Source organism: Aptenodytes patagonicus, chromosome 6, assembly GCF_965638725.1.
Source record: "Aptenodytes patagonicus chromosome 6, bAptPat1.pri.cur, whole genome shotgun sequence".
NCBI lineage: Eukaryota > Metazoa > Chordata > Aves > Sphenisciformes > Spheniscidae > Aptenodytes > Aptenodytes patagonicus.
In genome coordinates this window covers 6,977,674-7,001,378 of record NC_134954.1, presented here as the reverse complement: position 1 = coordinate 7,001,378, position 23,705 = coordinate 6,977,674, and the positions used below count along the sequence as shown (strand labels likewise).

Sequence of the window (23,705 nt, the reverse complement as noted above, 5' to 3'; positions counted from 1 at the left end):
TAAAAAAGTGATCTTCATGTTTTGCCAGCTCTTCTCTGCATTTCTCACCTAGTAGGAAATGAGTGACTCAAGAGAAACATTTCTACCCTCAAAGCTCTCTAATATACATCAGACCATTACCATATGTCTTTGTTTTGGGGTTTTTTTAACAGAGTTGGCGTAGATCCAGATGAAGATCTGAAAGCAGAAGCTACAAGCCAGGTACGTCAGGATTTTAGACATACGTGCTGAATTAAAAACTGTTCAGTTGTTGGCAGATCATGCTTGTCAAAAATAGTGTTACAGCTGAAAATGTTTAAAACAGGCAGGTTGAAAATAAAAAGGAGCTGCAAAGTATCTTTGTTGTACAAGGTACAAAGAGAGGAGATGTATATTTTTTTCAACGCGCATGCACTCATGACAATTTTGTAACTAAAAACGTTACAGAGTTCTGAAGAAAATTATAAATAAATGCGAAGATATCCTGAGAGGTCTAATAAACAAAATAATAGAAGTATTGCCTTGATAAATCCAAATATTTATCGCCTTCCAAATGCTGCATTTATGGAAATGAGACATCTCAGAACAGCGTTTAATTCCCTGGAATAAAAAGGGAGAATGTGTAATGTTCAATTCGAGTAGGTCAGGTTTCTGAAAATATTTTTCAGTTATTTTTCACATGGAAACCTAAGTACATAGTGAACTTGAAAACTTCAAACTAAGGGGGCTATTTAACAAGCTGCAGCTGTTCATCTGCCACCCTCCCTTTTTTGTCATACATGTATGGCATTGTTTCAAACGCAGCACTGCCTGCAACAACAGTAGAAATCTATAGAGCGTCAATACACAGAGACATAACCCGTGCTTCAGCATGGTACGTGGAACAGCGGTAGGACTAGGGAGAAGCAACGCTACGGTTGCCAAGTTGCCAAAGCAAAAAGCAAGTGCCTAATACTAACCGTGTTCCTGTTTCCAGGTAATGGCATCCCAAGCACTCTTTCAGACTGCACAACTGGAACTGAAATTGAAATCACCCAACAGTGATATAAATGTAGAAAATAAGTTAGGGCAAGACGTGAATAAGATACTCTATTCACTTGAAAATACATTAAAGATATCATTAGGCAGAATTTTAATATATCTTACGTACTGAGTATTCTTACATTTACACACTTGCACATATCTGAAGGCATTTAGGGTCTCAACTTTCATTGAAACTGAATGGAATTCAGGCGCCTAACTGTCCTAATGTTTCTTTGAAAAAAAGGAAAAAGAATATTATTCATATCTGACCATATCCTTAGTTTTACAACTCAGCCACTATTAAAAGGGCTAGCATAACGCTCCATTGCAGCATGCCAAGACACTGATTTATTCCGAGTCTGGGGGGACTAATCACTAATATCACTCTCCTAAGCATCTTGGTAGGAATTCTTGCAATGCCTCTGCCCAAATTCCGACCAAGGCCAGGACACAGAACCTTAATCTTAGTCTATTCTTGATTGGATTTTAACAATAGATCATTTCAGAAATTTTCTACTTTGCAGCACTCATGAATTATCAAAGATCGGAGAATGCCGAATGCAGTATAAAATTGACAGAATGCATGTTTTGTGAAACCCTGATTTCTTCAGAAGTCAATAGGCATCTAATTTTCTCCTTCTTCTATTAAAAATGAAAATAATCATGTTTATGAATAACAATAACGCATCCAGTGTCCCAACAGTGCCCTATGAATTAACACCTTTCTCTGGTGACAAAACTCAACAATACAACACAGAAGATATAAATAAATATAACACCTTTCATGCCCTATCATGTCCCAGTCAGCATTCTTATAGCAGTAAATTTTACCTTGGAAAATAATTTTGCTGCTCTGATTATTCTTTTCCCCCCCTGTGGTATTCTATTTTCATCTGTCTGACTTTTTTGTATTTGACATCTCAATCTTTTACTAATTCAGACCTCCGTTGCATTCTCTGTAGCCCTCTTTGTTTTAACTCGGTGCCTATCACAGTTATTCAACTTATGCCAAATTATTTCTTTTGATTTTCTCTTTCATCTCATCTCTCTCTCATTCTTCTTCTTCCCTTTTGTTGTCTTTTTTCTTTCCTTTTATTTCTAATATGATGTTTTTATTTAGTTTACCTACTTTTCATTTTCTTCCTACGTTAGTGTGTCTTCACAGTGAAAGCAGTTGTTTTGCTTGCATATATCCCTGGACAAATAATGTATCAAGAGCCAGTGTCTCCCACTCGCCCAGATGAACTTTAAACCGCGTGCCAACTCTCAGTGCCGTTAATTGGAGCTTCGGGGGGATTATACCAGAAATAAGAACTGAATATCTTCTCAAGAATAAGCCATTTAAAGGACAGCAAAATTAGTGGAAAATAAGCCTCTAGGCTCCTCCCTTCTCAGCCAGAGTACTCGGCCAGAACGGGGAAGCCACAAGGTCTGCTGCAGAGATTTGAATCTATCTCCTCTGTGGCCACCCTGACTCCCAAGACACAGGGTATCTTGCTGTGGGAACCTCTCAATCCATATCTGTAACCAGACCTGGATTTTTTAGGGGCAGAAAAAGCCTTAAATGCCTCCCACCTCACGAGTACTATGTCAGAGGCAATAGCAGCTATATGGCTGCATAATCCTTTTCCTTTCCTACCTCTTCATCTTGACCTCCCTTCTTTCTGTCCCTTCCCTTCCACAAATTCAGTTTTCTCTTCTCTGAAGGAATTAGATTGATTTAGTCAAGACTTCCCTGTACACGGTTGTTTCTGGACTTCTGATTCTGCTTATTGCTCTATTCTGGACTGGCTCAACCAGTAATTTCGGTAGTCAGCTAGCAGCAAATTCCAGTTCAATTTGTAAGACCAGGAACCCAGGCCTCCTTCCCTAGCAAAACATGTAGAGCTTTTTAATGTATAATTAGCATCTGGACTTCACCATACCGTGACCTCATCCATCAAAAGCATCTCTCAGTTTCTTTGTGTCAGTTCTGCCTTGCCTTTCCTTAGATGTGTTTATCATCAAATCATTATCACAACATAAGCATAAACAGAAGTAGTAATAGCCTCATATTCATATCCATTTATTTATTGATGGACTGTCATAACTCAGTTCTGAAAGAACTGAATTACATAATACATACTACAAATAATATATATTATTGTATAGAAAATAATATATTAAAATAAACAAAAGCATTTTGCTGCATATCACATACATTCAGAGTATAAACACCAAAAGGTAACTCTGGTAAGCAGAATGCAGGATACATAATCACTAAGCAGAGTTACAAAGTTGATCTATTAAAAAAAGGCAAAGGCTTTTATGGCAGTGGGCTTTTTAACTCATTTCCCATAAACAAAGATAGTCAATAGCATATTTTATTCAGATGGTTTATATATCTCAGAAATTCTCCTATGTTAACCTCTATCGAGACAATGTAAGAATGTATTTTCTGCAAGTACTTTGGAAAAATGTTGTAGATGTAGTATTGATCTCAGGAGAAAACTAAATAGCCTGCAAAACACCTATCAATATCATCTCCGTCAAAATAATGTTCATAGTTTATTTAACCATCCCTATATCTTTATTAGTATAATAAGGAAATTATTTATACTTTTCCCATCAGTTTCACCTGCCAGCTGGTTGGTGAAGTTATTGCAAGTGACTGATGAGAATAATCTCCATATGGGTAATTCCCAAGTAAGAGATGAGAAACATTGGCATTCTCACTTCCCAGAGAGAAAATTGTTGTCCAGGAGAGGTGGTGGACTGTCTCCCCTTCTTCTACCTCTCTGAACTGTAGGGAAAGTGAAAAGTTACTTTTTAAGACCATAGATCCAAGGATCTGCAAATTAGCCCAAAAGCATTCACACCAACATCTCCTGCCATCCCTTAACTGTACTGTTTATGCAGGAGCTGCGCTACAGATAACTACCCAGATTCCCATTAACGCAAAAGCTGGTAACAGATTTCATACACAAAAGGAAGAAGGTGCCACACGTATCAAACTCGCATAGCTCGAACGAGCCAGAGGTTACAGGCCACCAGAGCAGGTGTGGAGCGAAGCTTTCTTTCAGCGTTCTTGTTCTGACCTAACGTTGGTGCAAGAAATAAAAGCAGGTCCAGGTCAGGACCAGCAAATTCTGGGAGAGTTACGCTCTGGTGTAGACTTTTTTGTCCACTGCTTTCATATAGGGAACACGAATGCAAGAAGAAGCTAGATATACAATGAGTTTAGAAAGAGGAATTAACCAACAACACTATGGCTTCTGGAAACATTGGTAGTCAAACCAAGGACACACAGGCCATTTACAGAGCTCTCTGTGCTTTTAATTAGCCTCCCTCTGCGTTGCACTCATTGGCTGCTTGCTGCAGCCAACTCCACGATACGCCTATTTCCGTGCCTGTCCTTCTCTTTCTCACCTCTGCACCTGCCCACCCTAGTCCTTCACCCTCTTTCTTTGTCTTCTTGTTCTGACCTAACGTAGACCTTACCTGCCATCACGCTTCCTGCTTAAATGTTTCAACCATTTTCCCAATCTGTATCTATCTTGCCAAAATGCAGAAGGTACTAGGGACTAGTACCATCTTCTTCCCCCCTCCAGCCTCCCCAGCTGCGAGGGGGAGTTGCTAAAATACTCGATTCGGTAACAAGGAAACAGATCCCAAGAATAATATGTGGCCTCTTTGGTGCATTTGTAAGTTCACTGCGGCCACCTCTGACATTAGCAAAATCATAACAGCTACGATATGGTTTCTGTCTCCATACAACCTTATTCAAAACTCAGTGAAATCAATGTAAAAGTTCCCATGTACAGGTTGGCTTGGAACTAAACCTTACAGTTTTGAGGATCAGATCATTAACGTTATTATCATCAGCCAATTTACATGTATGTTAATGTATAATAGGAAATTAAACTTTTAATATATTATTAGATTAAAACATAAAACGGTTTAAAATTGCATAAAGAAAAATATTCCCATTAAAAACTAATCTAACTTGCAGCAAAACACAAACAAGACAATAATGCAGTATCCTTAGAGAACTGGCAATCCCATTCCTGATTCCATCCTGCCACTAATTCTTCCGCTAGTACTGATGTGATGACTGTTTCTAATGTACTATTCCAAATAATGACCCTGAGTAAAAGGACAGTCCATCTATCTACCTGTGCAGCACGCCCCAGAATTAGCTTGCAGAATGGAAAGCAGTGTTTTGAGTCTTGTTGGCTCAAGTCGTGTTCCTCTCCTCTTGGAAAGAAGCACGGAAAGGAAAGTAGCGTCATAATGATTAGAATATCACGATCCCATTGGGAATGACATTTTGTTAGACATACACAAATAGCATCTGATCTTGTAGGAGTAAACTGAAGTAATCCCACAATGGCAATTAAATCGAAATATCATTTTATTGATCTCAGAATATAGTGCTTCTCAGCTGCTTAATAAAATTGGAATCATGAATAAAATTAAATGCTGCACTCTTCCAATGAGTATATAGCAATGAGAAATGTGCTATATGAGCCAATTTGCTCCCGAACTGATTCACAGAGATGACATTTATGCACCAAAGAAGCTTTTTAAATTAAAAAAAAAAAAGGGCAGTTAATTGTAATTTGGTTTGACATGTATTTTTAATATTGGAACTCCATGTTTTATTTATGTTACAAAAATGCTTTTCACTTTATTCATTTATTTTGCAGAGTGCATCTAACTTGGATAAAAATACAACCAAAGCTGAGAGCGCATGGCTGTTCAGAATATGGTATGGCTTTGACCACAAGTATCCTTTTCTGTTATAAGCCATAGACGATTGTTGCATTATAACTGGCACCTTCAAAATGTTTAAGAATCAAAAAATGATTATACTTTTAAAAACAAAAGCGTAATTTATTTTAACATGTTTAGTAAGGAGAAGAAATTTTGAAAGTTCAAAGAAACAGAAGGTCTAGAGAAGCTGGGCAGTGCAGTGGTAGTGCATTCCTGATTGAGGCTATGAGGAGTGAGAATGAGCTAAGAAGCTCTGCCCTACAGTAGTATATAGAAAATAGGTTTAAATAAATTAACCTTTTTAAATTACAGGATAAAACTGATCCAATTATTAATCAGAGAAGGTGTAAACTCCGTGTTTGAGAAACCAGGAGGTTGGAGACCAAAGCAGCCCAACGGCTGCTGCCTGCCCGCATATTCAGAAAGCGGTAGCTACCCAAGAGAAAGTAAAAATAAGACCACACTGGTTTACCCACACCTCTTACAAAGACAGACGAACCCATTGTGAAGATGTGGCTCCCAGGACTTCCCTGGAGCTCATACCTCCTATTCCCTGGAGCTCATACCTCCTATTCCCTGGATTCCTGAGTCTTTGTGCTTCTATTCACATTCCTACTGAGGCGTGTGTGCTAGAGATCTTGAATACGGGTGTCTGATGCTTTATTCTAGAAAGTCTGGTTTCCATGGCTTTTGCATTTCAAGAAAATATTTTAAGTGTTTTTTCTAAAATATTCTTAAAAAGAACATCCTCCCAAAGCCAAGGTAGAACATACACTCTGCCACCCATGGTGTCACTAATGCCTGCGCGAAGATGGTAAAAGCTACCATTCTGACTCACTGTCATTTTAAACTGACTCTGCAAAGGCTTTGCATAGCTCTCAGTGAGATCTCACAACAACAATCATGCCCTAAGCCTGTAGCAGAGATATACAATGAATAACAAGAGAAGCCCGTCTGCTAATTTCCACGCACACTGGCTCAGGAGCTGAACAGGGAAAGCTCTACCGGTAGTCTCCATTATTCAACAGCACGTCTATCGGTCCATTACCCCGCGCTACTGAGTAGAGATTAACATTCAGGCTACATGTATGTTTTTCTGATACCAGCTGCAGCAAACTAGGATGAAATATTTCAGCTGATAAAATGTAACTCTTTGGGAATACAGCTTCCTTTGAGAGTTCAAGTGGTTATCCTTCAAAGAGACTTTTGATGGAAAAAACATCTTTTTGGTTAAAAATTAATGTATCGCCCTAATTCATCTACCAGAGCAGTTTTAAGGGCCAAAAAGCACTTAGCATTAAAGTGTTTCCCTAGAATAATTCTTCAAGAATACTTAGAAATAGTAGGTGAATGCTGTATAAAGGGGGGAAGTATGTTTAAATATTAATGCTGAGTACCAGCATAACTGGCTTTAACTACCACCCAGTCCCACTTCTTTTTCAGAAGGAATAGCCTGTGGTTGTGGTACGTCTTAGAAACTAAAAGTCAAAAGGAACAGATGAACAGAGACAAAGGGAAAAAAAAAAAGAGAAAGCAAAAAAACGTGGAAGGCAAGAACAGGACAGAGGCATGAGTTAAAAAAAGACATGAAAGAGACAACAAGAGTAGAGCTAGAAAACGAGGGACAGAGGCAGAAAGAGAAATCAATATGAAAAAGTCAGACAACAGTAGATGCAAAATGAAAGGACTGTAGAAGGCACCAGAAGCACCATTTCTCAGAGGTTATCTGTATGATGGAAATCTTGAATATGGATGTCTGATGCTATGAAAGTCTGGTTTCCATGTCTTTTGCATTTCAAGAAAATATTTTAAGTTATTTTTTTTTTTAATATTCTTAAAACGAACAAGTTTATTTATGTGTCAATATCTCTTGCAGTCAAGTCAAAATCTTTCTTTAGAATTCAGATTTTCAGAGACTATAGCCCTGCCGTTATCCTAAAATACATTTTTACTACAAATAATACTTCTACATTTTACTAATCCTGAAAACATATGCCCATATACCTGCACAGAATAATGGTTCAACCCACTAATGCTGTGACTCACAGCTCTGAGCGTTTCTTTGGTATGACTATTTCTGAAAGACATTCTTTTCAGGGAGAGAGAAATAATCCACCCAAACTTTCTTTTGCCTTTCCCTGCCTAATGTTACAAAGCTGTGCTGCTAAATTTAGAAAAAGAAATTGTCATGTAGCACAGTATTTGTGCCCAGTACAAGATTGCAGAGAGGATTATGGTAAAGTTTTCAAAGAAAAGATACAGCAAACTAATAATCTATCTGGTTATATACTTCAAAAGCATACAAGACTGTGACATTTCTATAGTTTGACGTTTGCTCATAAGGTATTAACACAAATCTACCCACTCTTCTGGCAATAGCATCTCTTATGCCTATTTATTTCGCAAGGGAAGAGCAAGAGGGGGGAAATATCACTGAGGAAATCAAAAAGTTGTGCTGTTCCTTGCTGTCCTCACGAATGATTTCAACTTAGTTCAGTGGTCTTAGGCAATGGCAACGTGCCACACTAGGGTAGAACTGTACAAAGAATCCCTGAAATTCTGTTTGATAATCAAATTTTATTTTTATTCTGAAAGAAACAGTAGGAGCCTGATCCAGAGCCAGCCGGGTTCAATAAGGGTTGTTTTCTTTAAGCAAGTGTCTTTGAATCAGGTATTGACACGTAAGAAAAACATACCGTTCTCTAAAATCTAGGCTAAGAAATGTTAATATTGGAATAATAAAAATGAAGAACAGATCATTTAAGTACTTAGAGGTATCCTCTTGGATTTTCATCTCAATAATTTAAGCAAGGAAAATGCAAGATAAAATACTTGGTATCTGACAGTGGGTAAATTCCAGTGAATTTATTTCAACTTCTGTGTTTTTACAGCTTACAATGCATTACCGTTTGAAGCTGTAATATCCTACTTAAGGCTAGTGGAAAAGTGAGGGAATAAACAAAGGTATTTCAAGAATTTATCAGGGAAAAAAAACCAAGATCTATAATCCAGCGCTATATACATGGCTTTACATTGTTGTTCGTGTTTTTTCAAGGCAGATGTAGCCAAGTTTAGCTAACAAATGAATAAGTAAGTGGAAATTTCATCCTGCAAGGGCAAGAACCTGTGTATAATAAGGGCAGAGCTCAAACAGATGGTGAGGAAAGTTGTCCCATTCCAGAGCATCCCACAACAACATTAGAACTTTGCTCCCAGCTAGTAGCAATTTGCTTTTAACTCTTCTCAGTCCCAAACCTCTTTACGCGCTTACTCCGGCAAATATCACTGGGTCTTGCCTGCCTAGTCCCAAGATCATTGTGTACCCGACTGGAGTTAGAATTCCTCCTCTGCACAGGCCTGTATTCCCAGTTACAAGCTACCACTAAAAATGAAGGTAAAATTAATATAATAAAAGTGTCTTGCAAACAATCTTCACCCATTTTTCCAGCTACTTTAGACTAAACTCCTGCAATCGTTTCTGGTCTAACATGATCTTAATACAAGGCTTTTTGTCCGCTAAGGCTTCTTTCTCTCTCTGTATTCACATAATTCTTGCTTCCTCATGTGGGGGCATTGTTGCTCTCGCTGGCTGTTCTGTAGCATCAGTCAGGAAGATGACGACACTGTTCTCCCGGCTTCTCATGCTGTATACCGAGAGGAGGAGGAAGGGTTTGGGATTGCTGCGCTAAAACACAAAAGTGCAAAAATAACTGAAACTGAAGATGAAAAAAAGAGAGCATAATGTATGTGCTAAGACGTTTCCATCCATAAACGCTCACCGTCTTCATAAGGAGAAGCCCACATTATGTTGCAGGATATGTACTTTAATAGTACCCACTGAAACTTGCATTGAGAAAAAAAATAATTACTGCATAACAGGAAAACACATGCAAGATTACAATAGAAGAAAGCAAGAAGGGAAGGAAGAGGGACAAAGACTTCAAGTGCATGGTAAGTTTCTTTGAATACTTAATAAGCGTTAAATTGCAAGACACGGGCCTTGGGCTGACCTGCAGCCAACTCTAATCATTTTTTTTTCTGGCAATGGGGTGAGGATGAGATTGCGTGTGATGTGGTCCTCCAAGACTAAACAACATGACCAGAGCGCTAGTGCTGCCTCTCTCCGGCACACGTGAGGGGTGAGAGGGAGCAAGAGAGAGACGGTGATTGTTGTTAGCTGGCCAGCATGGGTATTATAACTATCGCAATGACAGGCCTACTGCGTCCTCGATACTGCTCCAAGCTACCAAATAGCAATGTAGCCGTCCAGCTTTGCTTTTTGAGCGGCTCACATGCACGCCTTGCCATGAATAGAGCAGGAGGAGGAGAGCTTTCTCGTTCTTTACAGACTTCTTTTCAAACTCGGGAACTAACATTCAGTTACACTGAATAGAAGCAGGAGTCTGGGACCGAGTGAGCCAATTCTCCGTAAAGCAACTTCTAAAAGTGTTTCTACTTGAACTGCAGTTATCCATCATTCAGATGCATTCCTTTCAGTTTAAAAAAAGGTTGTTTGTGTCCTTTGCACTTACCTGAAATCAATCAGCCAAAGGAATTGCGTTATTTGTAGACTTCAAAAGTTTATCCTCCTTAACTTATCAGGGCACCTATCATTTTATTTCTCCTGTGCTTTGTACATGGATAAAACAGACATAATGGCTGCCTGTGAAGTAAGATAAGTACTATTCTGTGCCTGTGAGAAAATGGAAACGCTACTAAAAGCAAAAGTGCATTCCAGGGTGAACTGACAATCAAAGAAAAATTCGGCATTTTGTGGTCTTCAGCTGAATTTTCCTTATGGGATGACTTGCCACTCATATCAGAGACAGACATCTTTGGAAAGAAAAGACAAGAGGCTGTAAGCATGCACGTGCACACCATTTTCTTTTACCTGCTGGAGAATGAAAGGTTTCTTCATTACTAATATTCTGATTTGGTATTCTCTATCACTTGAGTGACAACAGCAAAATAGCACACGGTGTCCTAGTTTTGGACCAGAACCTCATTTTGCTAGGCAGTTTTCAAAAAGAGGAAAGACAATCTTATCTCAGAGAGACTTCAGTCTAATTATGAATCAAAGAAGCATCAGATAATGCAATGTAAGCAAATTCGGGTAGCACACAAACAGTAATGTGGAATTGGCTAGCAGGAAATGCAGACGTCATGGCATAGATGTGCCAACAGAGCACAAGAAGCAGTTCTGCAGGTGTTACAAGCAGATCATAATAAAAGCTGAGAGGAAAGCACAAATCCTAGTAAATGGATTATGGCGGATATCATAACGTGAACACGACACAAGAGCAGCTGACTATATCATAAGGCTTTCTCAAGCACTGCAAACTTCAGCAGGACAGGGTCCCCAGAAGGTATTTTATCATTAGCAACAATTGCCTGAACTTGGTTCAAAACTCATTCCAACAACACATTTTCAAGCATTGTTCTTTTTACACCACAGATAATCAGTATATCTGATTCGGTGCTATTTCCTGACCCTTTCCAAGGACACAAGATTGTTGAAACTCTGCAAATTAACCTAATAAATAAACATGGCTAATGATTAACCAGAATAATAAGTGACCTCAGTTTGTCCTCCATTCACAGAAAGAAACCTGGATAAATAATTCTTAAACAATTCCACGCTGAATACGCAAGTAAAATCATTCTCATTTGTAAAGTGTCTCTCATGTCAATTTTTTGAAAATCTCTTTCATGTCCAGGTATTTTTACAAGAAAACATTACTAAACATGAGTTAAATACCAAGTATGAATGCAAAGTTAAATACAAATTGTTAAATGAAAAATCTCTGGTTCTTTTACAGTATTTGACATATGCTCCTTTTCACCCTTCCGTTGCATAGCGACATACGTAAAGATTATTTGTGATAGTTTCTTGTTATTTTTATTGCAAAATATAAATCTTTGAACGCATCCTTTCCCCACCACGATCCTGAAAGGAAGAAGGGAGCTGCAGGAATTTTGGTTCCACAAAATGCAATCAAAAGGAGATAAAGTTTGAAATTTTTACTGTTCAGATATTTCATCCTGACACTAAGATTCAATACATTGCGGAAAGGTTATTTACTTGTCTAAAACAGAAAAAAAAAAAAAAGGCAAAAAAATGTAGTTAGGGAGAAAAGGAACTGGCAAGGGAAGACAACAGAAAGATCAGATTCTTTTTCATAGTCTAATTTTATCTTTTATACCAAATAATACAAAAATTAAGTCGTTCTGGAAGAGGACTTTTTTTTTTTGCCAACGGCTTTTACTTCATTGGTAACAAAGCCATTATATCAAATTTCTTGATCTCTTTAAAGCCTCCATAGTAGTATGCAGTGCTTTTGCCTTTAAGGGAAGAAATAAAGAGACACGTGGGGGAAACTTTGTGGGATTTCAAAAAAAATCAATGTTCAAAATAATGGTTAAACAGTGCAGGCATGGGACAGGTGGCGAAGGAGAGCATGTCATTATTATTGCAATCTGAGAAAAGGGGAAGCGCTTTAATGTGAAAAGAGATTCACAGTAAAGTCAAAAAAACCCCAAAACATTTTGTAAGCTGTTATCGAATCCCTGTTGTCATCCATCAGAGACATGCTGGGCCAGGTTCTATTTTCTGTTCTTTGTGTCGAATGGTCATTGATTTTTGTAAGAGTTTTGCGTGGTATCTAAGGCAGAACCTGGCCTACAGCTTATTCTAGACAACTCAGTGTAGAATCACCAGCTTTATTATTTAACATCCTAGCTCATTTGATGTAGCATACCTTTTGTTTGTGCTGTTCAAGGAGTTCTCTCGATTTCTGGTAACAAGGACCACAACTGAATGTGAAGACTGTTGCACAGACCCCAGTGGCCCCAATATAAAGCATGGGTCTTTATGCAACTATGTCACTTTCTTTCATGTAAAAATATATTAAAATGAATTAAAATCTGCAATAGCTAGAAACTACAATCCCCATCCCACAAGGAGTTCTAAAATTTAAAAATAAAATTGTCCATAGAAGAAATATAACATTTTAATCTTTGCAGTACATAACAATTCCAAAGCTCATTTCAAAAGTCAAAACTTGGTGGTTTTTTTTGTATTTCTGAAAATTTTCCAAGGCTCATCAACTGCACAGGAGTCTGGCAGCCCACCAAGTAGGTCAGAAAGTTGACAAAAAAGTAGAGAAGTGCAACTGGAGCCTCTGGAGCCCTAAGAAACCTGGCTTTTGCAGGGCTCTCAGCAGAGGCCGTTAAACGTGCCTTCCACGTGGGTTGTCAGAGCCAGGGGAGTAGAGGGGAAGGGGGCAGGAAACAGGTAAAGCTTCTGGCTACAGCGCTGCTGAAAGTGACCTTTTTTTTTATTTCAGCAAACCCGCACTTTAGACACAGAGATAACACATCTGAAAAACTTTGCCTGGGTATGACTAATTTCCTTCAGTATGTTTTAGCGGCCGGCGTTAAAGAAGCCCCTTTCTCTGCAAAGCACCGCTACGTGCTCCATCCCTGCCCGTGGGTGAGCGGTCAGTCCCCCTGACCCGAGGAACCTTTGCGCTACATCCGAGAGCTGAAATATCCCAGCCATTCCTCCCAGGTTTACCAAGGGCCATTTCTGAAGCTATTCAGCAGAGCCGTGGATGCTTACAAGTCCCACCAAGAGCACGTAGCGCTTCGTACAACCAAGGCCTCGGTCAGGCAATCCAGCTTACAGAACTGTTTTCGGTTTTTCTCTTAATGTTACTTTCAGCTGTATGAAGCCACCGTATACAGCTGTAGCGTGTTAAAACTAGGCAGCGTCAAGATTTACACTTTAGCATAAGAGAAATTCAGCACATAGGCTACCAAGACAGAGCTAAGTACAGAGGCGCTATATTAATAGCTATTGACCAAAAGCCAAATGTTCCGGCATGGACACAAGGCACAACTAGAAAAATGGCTACATTTAAAAAAAACACCATCCGGTTCTGCGGCTTACTTCTACCTGCATAGCTGTGTGTTACAGTACCTGTCAAATCAAAATACAGAACTTGAAGGAGTTGATCTAAAGCCTAGTGAAGTAAATGTACTCACAGTTTATTGACCTCAACAAATTATAGCTCAGGCCATCTTAGTATCTGATTTTACTGATGAGTATTAATTATTATTCCATGTGACAACTTTTTATTTTGCTTTATTTTTTCCTCCCCTTCTCACTTTATTATTACAGCATACTGTAGTCTGAATGTACAAGGAAGCAGAAGCCTAGGCTTGTATTAGTCCACTGAAGCATGAAATTATAGTTTGCTGGCTGACAATACTTAACAGCACCCAGGAGACCTAAGTATGATATAGGAGTACCGGAAGCTTATAACACAGATTTAATCAAGCATAACTTAAAACCTTGTTTCAAGTCTCGTATTATTATTTCATTTACAGCCCTGTGCGTGCAAAAAGTTACCTTGCATTTCATCTAAAGTGTTTTCAAATGTTCTTCTGCATGTATATCTTTCGCTGTTGCCTTTCCAGTCACTTAGCACATATCAGAATGCTTGGACGTGCATGCAGCACACGCTGCACGTGTAATACCATCTATAAATGGCACTTCTCTTACAGCGCCAATTGTCACAGCAAGATATTGCTAATTTTAACATCACCTAAGCAAGAAATTGGTAATACTTCCTAGTAAGGGTCTGTTATTAATGTTAAATTACAGCGGTATTCTTGTAAAAGCTGAGAGACTAAAGGAATTCAGTATGATTAAGGTTATTACCAGGAATGCTAAAGGGCATGTTAATGATTTTCCATTAGAAAGTATTCTTGAGTTGAACTCTTTTATGGAAAGCTAAAATCTGGATGCAAAACCCTTAAAGTCACTGACACGTTCCAGTGCCTTCAGTGGGTGTGGATGAGGCCCTCAATGCAGGTCTTATTTGGAAGTTCAGTCTGTATATTGGCATTCTTCCCATTTTAGGTGGTTGCTCTGGAAAAAGCACTGTTGGTATCCTTAGTTTGTGTTGGCTATGATAGTTTTGAGTTGAGTTAAACTATTTTAGCACACTCTAACACAGAACCACCAATAAGGCTGAGGCAAACGTGTGAGGAAAAAAAAAATGTTTGCCTCTAATTTTAAAAACACTCTGGCAATCAGTGATTCAAAATGATGCAATTCTTGGCAGCAGAGGAACTCGAGAGCTGTTTTCTATTTTCTGATATTGAAAGAGGTGCCTGATTCACTAGAACACGTGCATCATCTCGCATTCAAATATATTGTGAATCAACCAATCTTAGTACCAGTTATTAATTCAGCACTTCTTCTCAAGGGGATACTAAGGGAAGGTGGAGAGGATAAATCAGAAGAATGAAAATACCGATTTAGGGCTGACTACAAGTTTGCATGAGGTATTGCAGCAGATCATCACACCTTATGAGCTCACTTTAGCTATTGTTAGAGAACACAAAAGTCCCAAACAGGGTAGACAAAGGCTGCCTTTCATCTTACGCTATACTACAAGCTTCAAGCACAATGGAAGTCAGAGTATAGTGCTCATAGGAACACAGTCTCTTAATTTAGATGCCTAAAAAATCAGCAGAGCACTTCCGAAAATCAAGGCCGTGGCCTTTTATTTTTCATAAATATAGACCTAGAACTCAGGAACCTCTTGATTTCTATAGATTCACGTCATCCTAGCAGAGTTTTCTTTCTGTAAAGCTAGCACCATTCCTTCCAGATGAACATGTTTGTGGGCTTCTCACTGAAGGCTATTATTTGACAGAACTTATCATCCGGACCTTCTTTGCATAGCGTGACCTACTTAGTTGCTCATAGTAAATACAGCATTCAGATTTATATAATCTTCTCCTAGAGGCCCAGAAGCTGAAGAAATTTTGGTGACGGTATTTTTAGAACTTTATCAGTATGCATCTAGTTGTCATAAACAGGGTCCAGTTTGACGTACAGATAAAGAAAATGAGCCGCAGTTCCAATCACAGCACCAGTTCTACTACTCTGATACCACCATCGTAACCCTAAAACCTGTTACTCCATTCTTAGTGACAGAGGGGCATAGGAAGATGTTATGACTTAGAGCGTTTGGTCTGTGACAGAATGGGACAGCACAATTATTTTATGAACTTCGTTATTTCTACTTTTAGAAAAAGGAGCCATTCCTAAAGGTGAACAGCAGAGGAATAGGTGGCAGCACAGAACATTTTCAGATGCTTCCTTTGTGACTTGGGCACAGTCGGTCGTATAGGTGCGCAGGGGGAGAGGAATAATGATAGATTGTAAAATAATAACTTTGACAAAGTGTATGTAGTTTACCTAAAAGATCATGAAAATAATACCAAAATTTTGTGGGTTCAATGTCCTGGAGCTGCTATTTCAAAAAGCAAGAAATGCTGTCACGGAAGGTTAGGAAATGCATATTTAATTACATGAAGGAATAAGTATTTTGGTCTGATGATTTTCGTAAATTTTTTTTCAACTTGTGTTAATGATGAAAAAAGTTTTAATCTGTTAAATATTTATTTAAAAATTATTGCAAAGGATATATTATTTATGCAGACAATTTTTACAGGGGTGGGTTTTTTTTGGTCGTCTGTGTAATTACATACTGAGAACACAGTTGTGCTACAAATGGTAAAATCTCACTCAAATTCTATAAAGTTCCTAGCCAGTGCTGATGGACCTTGAGTGTTTCGCTGTCTGTTCATTATAGGGGGTATTTTATTCAATCTGCTAAAAAGCAACCTGGTGATTTTCTGAACTGCTTCTTTACCACATTATGGTACTTTAAATATTTAATTTTTGATGCAGAAGTAGGGAAAACCAGTTGAAAAATGAAGCATTTCTCCACACTTTTTGAAATATGGAATTTCTTAAAATAACCCACTGACATTGACCATAATCTTGAAATTTTAAACAGTAAATTGTTATTTATTACACCCTCATTAGACAAACTTCTGCTTAGTACTATCTATTTTAAAGAATAACAAGTCCCAGCTTTGCAACGTCTGTAAGTAGTTAAAGAAGAGGTTCCTTCCTTGCTTTATTTTGTGTTTGGTACGCCGCTAAGGACCTGTGGTCTAAACTCAGAGATGACTTGAACTGCGATTGTTACACCAGTGTAATATCATTAACTTAAGCGTAGTCCATTAGTCTTCGTTTACACCAGAGAAGCTGTCAATGCATACAACCTTCAAGCCTTTCATTACACGTCTTTGGCTTCAGTATCTTAAGAGTCTCGGTTACACTAGGTAACGCCAGGCATCCCTATTCATGTCCACTGTTTCCCCAAAATAGTGGAAAGAAGTTCCCTCCGTTCTACACTGACTTCAGTTGGATTGCTTGAGAAGAAAATGTGGGGAAAGTGGACTTTTCCTCAGCTATTGCACTACCCTACATAGCCTTGGTCATGAAACTGCTTATGCTTTCTCATTCTCCCGCGACCAGCCGTCAGGTGGGAAGGGGGGAGCACAGCCTTAGAGTACAGAAACCTGATTTACACTTAAAACTGTTGACAGAACATCTAAAACCAGTTTGAGGAATTTTGAACCGTAATGATAAGCCCTAATATTTTCAATGTGATTAAGATAAGAAGTGATAGACCCTTCTTTAATGGGGAAGCACAGAAATGGTTTTTACTCATAAAAAGCCCAGGATTTATTCAAAGGTTGAGTCCTGATTAAAAATACAGAATACTGCATGTCACAAATGGTTAAGGCTTTGAAATTCTTTGTGGAATATTCACCTAAATTTGCATTGCCACACAGCACAAACTATTTTTGGATTCTGCATAAATAGAATATCTAATATAGAATTACATTATAATGAAATATGCAATAATGCAAGTACCCATAAAGTGTTTTTCACGTACTGCAGGCATCCAGAAGTTTCAAATGCATAAAATATGATTACACTTGCTGCACAAATGACTGCGTATCAGGTTCATTCACATTTAATTAAAACTCAGATGTAAAAAATACATATATACAGCCTGCTAAGACATAGTTAAACTGCTATTGATACTTTGTATCATGGCCAATATCAGCGGGAACTGGAGTGAATAAAGATGTGATTGGTCTTTAGGGCTTGGTCCTTCTAGCTAAACTACAGACTTACACTTTGTGCTATGCAGAAAATGCTATTTGTTAATGATCCATGAAAATGCAGATAAAGCAACTCCGGATCTGATTGTTCCACAGGTTGCTACACAAATTTAAAGAGGCAATATAAAGATACAGGTTTTATGTTTAATTATCTGTGATACTCAGTTCAATAATACCGTAAATCTTTAAATATAAGGAAAGAATAAAAATAGTATGAAAAAAAAGTATGTATACGTACATATGTAGTCCATATTGAATATAATAATATTTTTCAAGTGCCATTTCCTCCACTTTCATTCTCACTTACACAGCAGTGCAGCCTCAGCAGCAGGATTTAATAGAGAAAGCATGACCTCAACACAGGCTGGTCTGTATCTTGCCTGCTAGGGTATTCTTTTAGGAAGTAGAAACAGTTGATTCAAACCCTCTTGGGCTAAGAGGAACCAAAAAATCCTGACCTTTCACTTCCCAGATCAGTGCTTTAACACCTAGGCTATTAGGTAAAAAATGGCCAGTAACTCACCTGGCAGCTGAGATTTTTTTGCTCAAGTTCACTGATGTCTCAATGAGTTAGGGATGGTACAAGGACACCTAACATATCTTGTCACTCTAGGGAATAAGGCAGAAATGAAATATCTCCAGAACCCTCTCCAAATTACAGCGATACTAGGGTGTCTACCTCTTCGATGTCTCTCTTCCCAGCCCAGGTTGCTTCTTAGCGTGCACAGGGATACGATTAGGAATGTAAGGAGATTTGTAGCTAATAAATGGCTGACTTGTGGTTTATTCTTAACAGTGTAAAATGCAAACTCTGCTCATTTTATTGGACTATGCATCTTCACCAGTATTTCCAAGAACATAAAGGATAGCTGAAAATTACATTTTTATTTTAACTTCTTATATAGTAGAAGACATATCTACATCTCTATGTGTTTTTGCTTTAGGCTCTGTTGCTACAGATTCAACAAGACAGCCATGTACTTATGGTGGTGTTTTTACTTTTGCACATAGAAAAACTAGATCCTATTTTTTAAGCATAAATACATGGATGCTTACATTATGGGGGCAATTACAAAATTAGCATTACGTCTTGGACTGACTGTCTCAGTCTTCCTATATCTACATATCTACCCTTTGTACAGCACAGAACAATAATCTGTTACCTGTTCCAATAACGACACACTTACAATGTTTTCCTAACATTAGATATGTCTGATCAAAACAAACACCTCCTGGAACAAACCTTACCACACTCAGTCCGGACACGTAGCAGTTCTTCCGAGAGTGCACAACACCCCTTCTTCACACAGTAGGGTTTACAGTAACATCCCTACTGAATTGGTCAGATCAAACCTGACACAAGGCATAAAGAAAGTTTGGGGTGTGATTTCATGCACAGAGTGGCAGGTCCAATCAATGCAAATGAGCAAAAATGGCTACACATTCACTAGCAAGCAGGCACACGCTTGCTTTGCCTCCATGTGCAAGGTAATTGCAATCTGAAAGCTACACTGCACATGAGAGCAGTGCCGAGCCTGAGCTACTGCCTCCTGAGCGCACATGGTAGGAAAAGACCAAGTAGGTATGCTATGAAATAGAGCTAGGAAGCTGTAGCAAATAGCCATGGATCAGATCAGGTTGGAAGCTCAGGGCAAATGCATCACAAATGCTTTCTCAGGAGCTCCTCGTAAGACACGTCTGGGACCCGCTCCCATGACCCTTCCCTGAAAGGTGTGCAGTTCCCTAGAGGGTGGGGAGGGGAGTTCCTGCAGCAGAAGCCTCGGCAAGACCTTGCCCCCAAAACCTCCCTCCCCAGGGCTGGGGAGATATGACCATGAGCTTGTCACTACAGATAGATATTTTCTACTGAAACTTTCAGAGGTAAATAAAAAGAAAATTCAGGTTCTGTAGAGCGGTTCATCAGCTGCAGAGCAAATAGCTATGACTCAGTTTATCACAAACAATAACAGAACAGGAATTAACATTAACAAGCTAATGCTTCATCTGATTGTGAGGGGTTTTTTAATCTTGTTTCTAATTAATTTTGACAGATTGAATTAAAATGCTTATTTGCTTTGCATTTGATGTGTATGGGGCCCTTCCTGATCACTTCCTCTCGTAAGATTATGTGCTATCAGCACCAGCCTCTGTGAGCCCTTTTTCTTTTGGACACTGGAGAAGAGGACTAAGTCCTTATTTCCACTTGTTAAATATTTTTGATCTATTAAGAGGCTTCTGTTTTTCAGCAAGGTTTTCCTGCTTTTTATCTTGTTTTGCTTTTAATTTTTCAGATGTAGAAGTTTTATTTTAACTTGGATATTAATGCGTAAGTTCCCATTTTGACCATGGAGCACCCTCACTGTATTCTTTTTTAAAAGCCTTTCTGTGTTAGTTCCAGCTGAAGTACCAGAGGAATAGGCCTCTTATCCTTCTCTGTACTTTCTGTCAAAACACTTGCAAGAAACATTTTTTGAGACATTTCAGCTGGAATTAACAAGAGAAGACTGATTTCCTAAGGTATGCGTTCCTTCTCCTGACAGAGTCAAGGAGACAGGCTGCTTCAGGAGAGAAATGACTTTTCTTGCATTCTTTTCTCCGACTGATGTATGAACAATTCTCATTATCATTAATTTGGATTCTAGTTGCTTACAGAGGTGGGTGTAAGCTCCTCAGCAATGAACATTTTTTTTGAGCTACTGTGTGCAAAACTGTAACTATCAAACAACGCGCAAGACTAATTCTAAAGAGCTACGATCTGTCACACACAGCCAGGAGATTATTGGATTCTTATGTTTCTGTACCCTATGTCTTAATACCTGCAGTTTTGATGGCTGCTGCTAGAATGCACACCTTTCAGGGAAATGGAAGCAAAAGAGGAGAGAGAAAAATCTTCTAGCAACAAATTTTACAGTAAACGACAGAGAGCTTTGAAGGTCAGGGGGTGTAATGATTCTGCACAGAATTTCAGCTAGTCCCCTTACACTATGTGTTAATTACATTTGTAAAAGTTGTGTTATCTGAGCACAGAGGTGACTTCTTTGTTCTGTGCTTATGCTGCTTATTTTATGTTTTATTTTAAAACTACAGTTACACAAATTGTTGTGAAAATAGTTTACAGGGAAGGTATATAGACAAATTACATGCAAAAATAGCACACGCATTCACTGCCACCTTGTATTAGTGTCAATAAAACTACAAACAACCCAATGAAAAAGTAAATCCAAAACAAGCCCCTTGGAATGAATGGAGTTGATACAACTCCTGACATAATTCAGCTCTTGCTCCAAGTGCTAAATCCAGCACAGATGGAGTCAGTTATTCTGCATTAGCACCGCTGTAACCGAGGGCAGAATTTTCCTTGGTGACTCCTTCCTGTTGTTTCACTGGGTTATGAAGACCGATGTAATGGTGGTACCAGGCAAGAATAGCCAGTCTTGAAGGGTGCTTGGTCCAGCATACACTTTGGTGTTTCTCAATAACTATCACTAGCTGGGAACGGTAGCCAAGGTTACATGTACCCTGTGCGCTGACAAGTGGAGGGGTAGATACCTGAGCTGCCTGCTACGCAAGATCTTGCTTCTCCTTCACACGCAGTTACTGAAAAAACTACTGATCCCTTTTGCCCCAGGACACAATAGAAATCATAGAAACTAAGCTTAAATGAGCTCTTTCGGCACTGAAATGACCAAGAATGGTGTTTGCAGTCCATTCCTACTGCAGGCTGAGATGCTTTTTCGACTGTCTGCTGTGAAAGCCAGCGTAAACCCAAGCTGAGCACAAGGAATCCAAAAGCATCAGCGCACCCAGCGTACACTACCATCCTTCCCTACAAAGCCATGCAGAGTACGGGCACAACCTTCACGTGTGTCTTTTCACAGCGGAAGGACCGTCTTCAAGATCTGTAACCCAAGTAAAGAGCTACATGATGTAAGATGCTCTCATAAGCATATGCTAAGTTTTTAACCTAATATACATGTGCTATTTATAAGTTGTAGGGACAAGCAGAATAGAAAGCAGGCAATACAAAGCGATCAGGCAGGTATTAAGGAGAGAGACATTTCATCAGTGTGTATGTAAAATGCATGTAGTCAATGAGAATACAAGTAAAAAGTTCACTCAGCTTCAGTATTCCCTTAAGATTCCTACATTATTAAATAATATATCACAACAAAATCTAAGGCAAATTATTACTGATATATTGGGGGAAAAATCAAGCAGCCTACATTTAAAGCTGTATTTGTTCATTTATATTTGCTCTATTCACAGAGATGATGGCATTTTAAAATAATATATGAGCCAACTCTCTCTTTCTGAAATGCCAGACCATGCTAATTTACAGCAATTGGGAAGCTGAGGACACTTACGGCTTCAAACTTAACCTGCAAATTACAAGCCAAGACCAACCGATGCAACAATACAAAGACAATGAGAACAGCCACCTTTCAGCAGGAAGTTAACTCTAGAGCCTTCCTATTGCGATTGCCAAGGGAAGAGGACGTTGGTCAGTTGGAAGTAAACAGCTGATCATGATTTGTAGATCTGCATAAAACCCATGAATGATGGATCGAGCTTTGAAAAATCATTAACCATCATTTCACTTTGTTATCCTTCCCATGCTGGCATTTACAGAATTGAAGTTAACCTCCTTCCAGTCCTCTCTCAGGTCCTGAGGCGACTGGTTTGCTCTCCTGCTAAGGAATATATAGATAACATTTCTCTTTGGCATGCTTATTTCCTCACACCGATTGATTTAAGATTAATCATCTAATGAGTTTGATTATGTAGCCAAAATACATGCATCTTAATGTGTTCAAAATTTCCTTCAGTTCTGAGAGACTGGTTAGTGATATTTCTGCATTCATCACTGCACCAGCCTTTTCACTGGGTGGCCAAATTCTTTTCCAAGACATTTGCTTGAAAATGTATCTGCTTTCTTCCCTGATGATCTAATAAATCTTCAACTCTAATCACCATATGTTACTACCAGCACTACAGTTTTGTTGAAATTCTTCAGCGTTGCTCTGCACAGGGGTTTTGAGTTAGTGACTGTTAAGGAGTCAGTATTTAGGTTTTCCTTTCAAGCTTTCATCCTCAGTGAAGCACTGCATCACTTCAGTTCTCCAGTTCTTGCTCCGCTTATGTCAGTATCCAGTTGTGATTGTATAGTTTCCCTACCTATTTTTTTCTTTCATCTTCACCTGATTCTGAAAGGCCCTTAAATTTGTAGCTCAGCTCAAGTTGAAATTTCCAATAGACCCTGATGTTTTCGTGTTAGAACTATTAATTTTCCTCATTGCTTTTTGCTATTTTTTTCCCTAAATTGTATTTTTAAGTGTTGGGTGGGTTGTCTTGTTTTGTTTCGGTTTGGGTTTGTTTGGTTTTTTTTCTTCAAAACAAAGACTATGGTTACTGGTAAGATGTTCTGCTCAATATGCTATTGCATTTGGGACAGATGACCTGTTAGCTAAATGCAGGAAAAAAAAAAATAATAGCAAAAGATCAAATGAAAACTTCATCATTTGTTTTGCTATCTCAGAAGATCTAGGTTTCTTTGCGCACATTTTAGTGAGGATGTGCACACCCTCAATCTTGCAGAATGCCTGTGACATTCTGAGATAACTTTTTTATTGGCGGTATCAAAAGAAGTATAGAAAACAAAATCAGAATATATCTCACTATTTGGTAAGACGTACTTGCGGCATACACGACAGAACAAGGGGAAGCTGTATTAAATCTATGAAGGGAGATTACATGCTCTCCACATGATGAAACTCTTGTCCATCATGGTAGCTGTAAAGGAATTTGGAAATTGAAATGAGGCTTTACTGGGAAGAGACAAGAAAAGAAAAAAAATCATGGCACACGCCAAAGGTCAGAAAAGTCAG

The 23,705-nt window shown here is 38.7% G+C and overlaps 1 protein-coding gene across 1 annotated transcript in view; it reads left to right on the top strand.

The window, feature by feature from the left end:
• Nucleotides 1-23,705, top strand: part of SLC9A9 (solute carrier family 9 member A9) — a 218,327-nt gene that overhangs the window by 155,714 nt on the left and 38,908 nt on the right. Inside the window, exons 13-14 of the mRNA XM_076341008.1 lie at nt 153-201; nt 5,691-5,770. Coding sequence (XP_076197123.1) covers nt 153-201; nt 5,691-5,770 — 129 coding nt within the window. The remainder of the gene's footprint in view (nt 1-152; nt 202-5,690; nt 5,771-23,705) is intronic.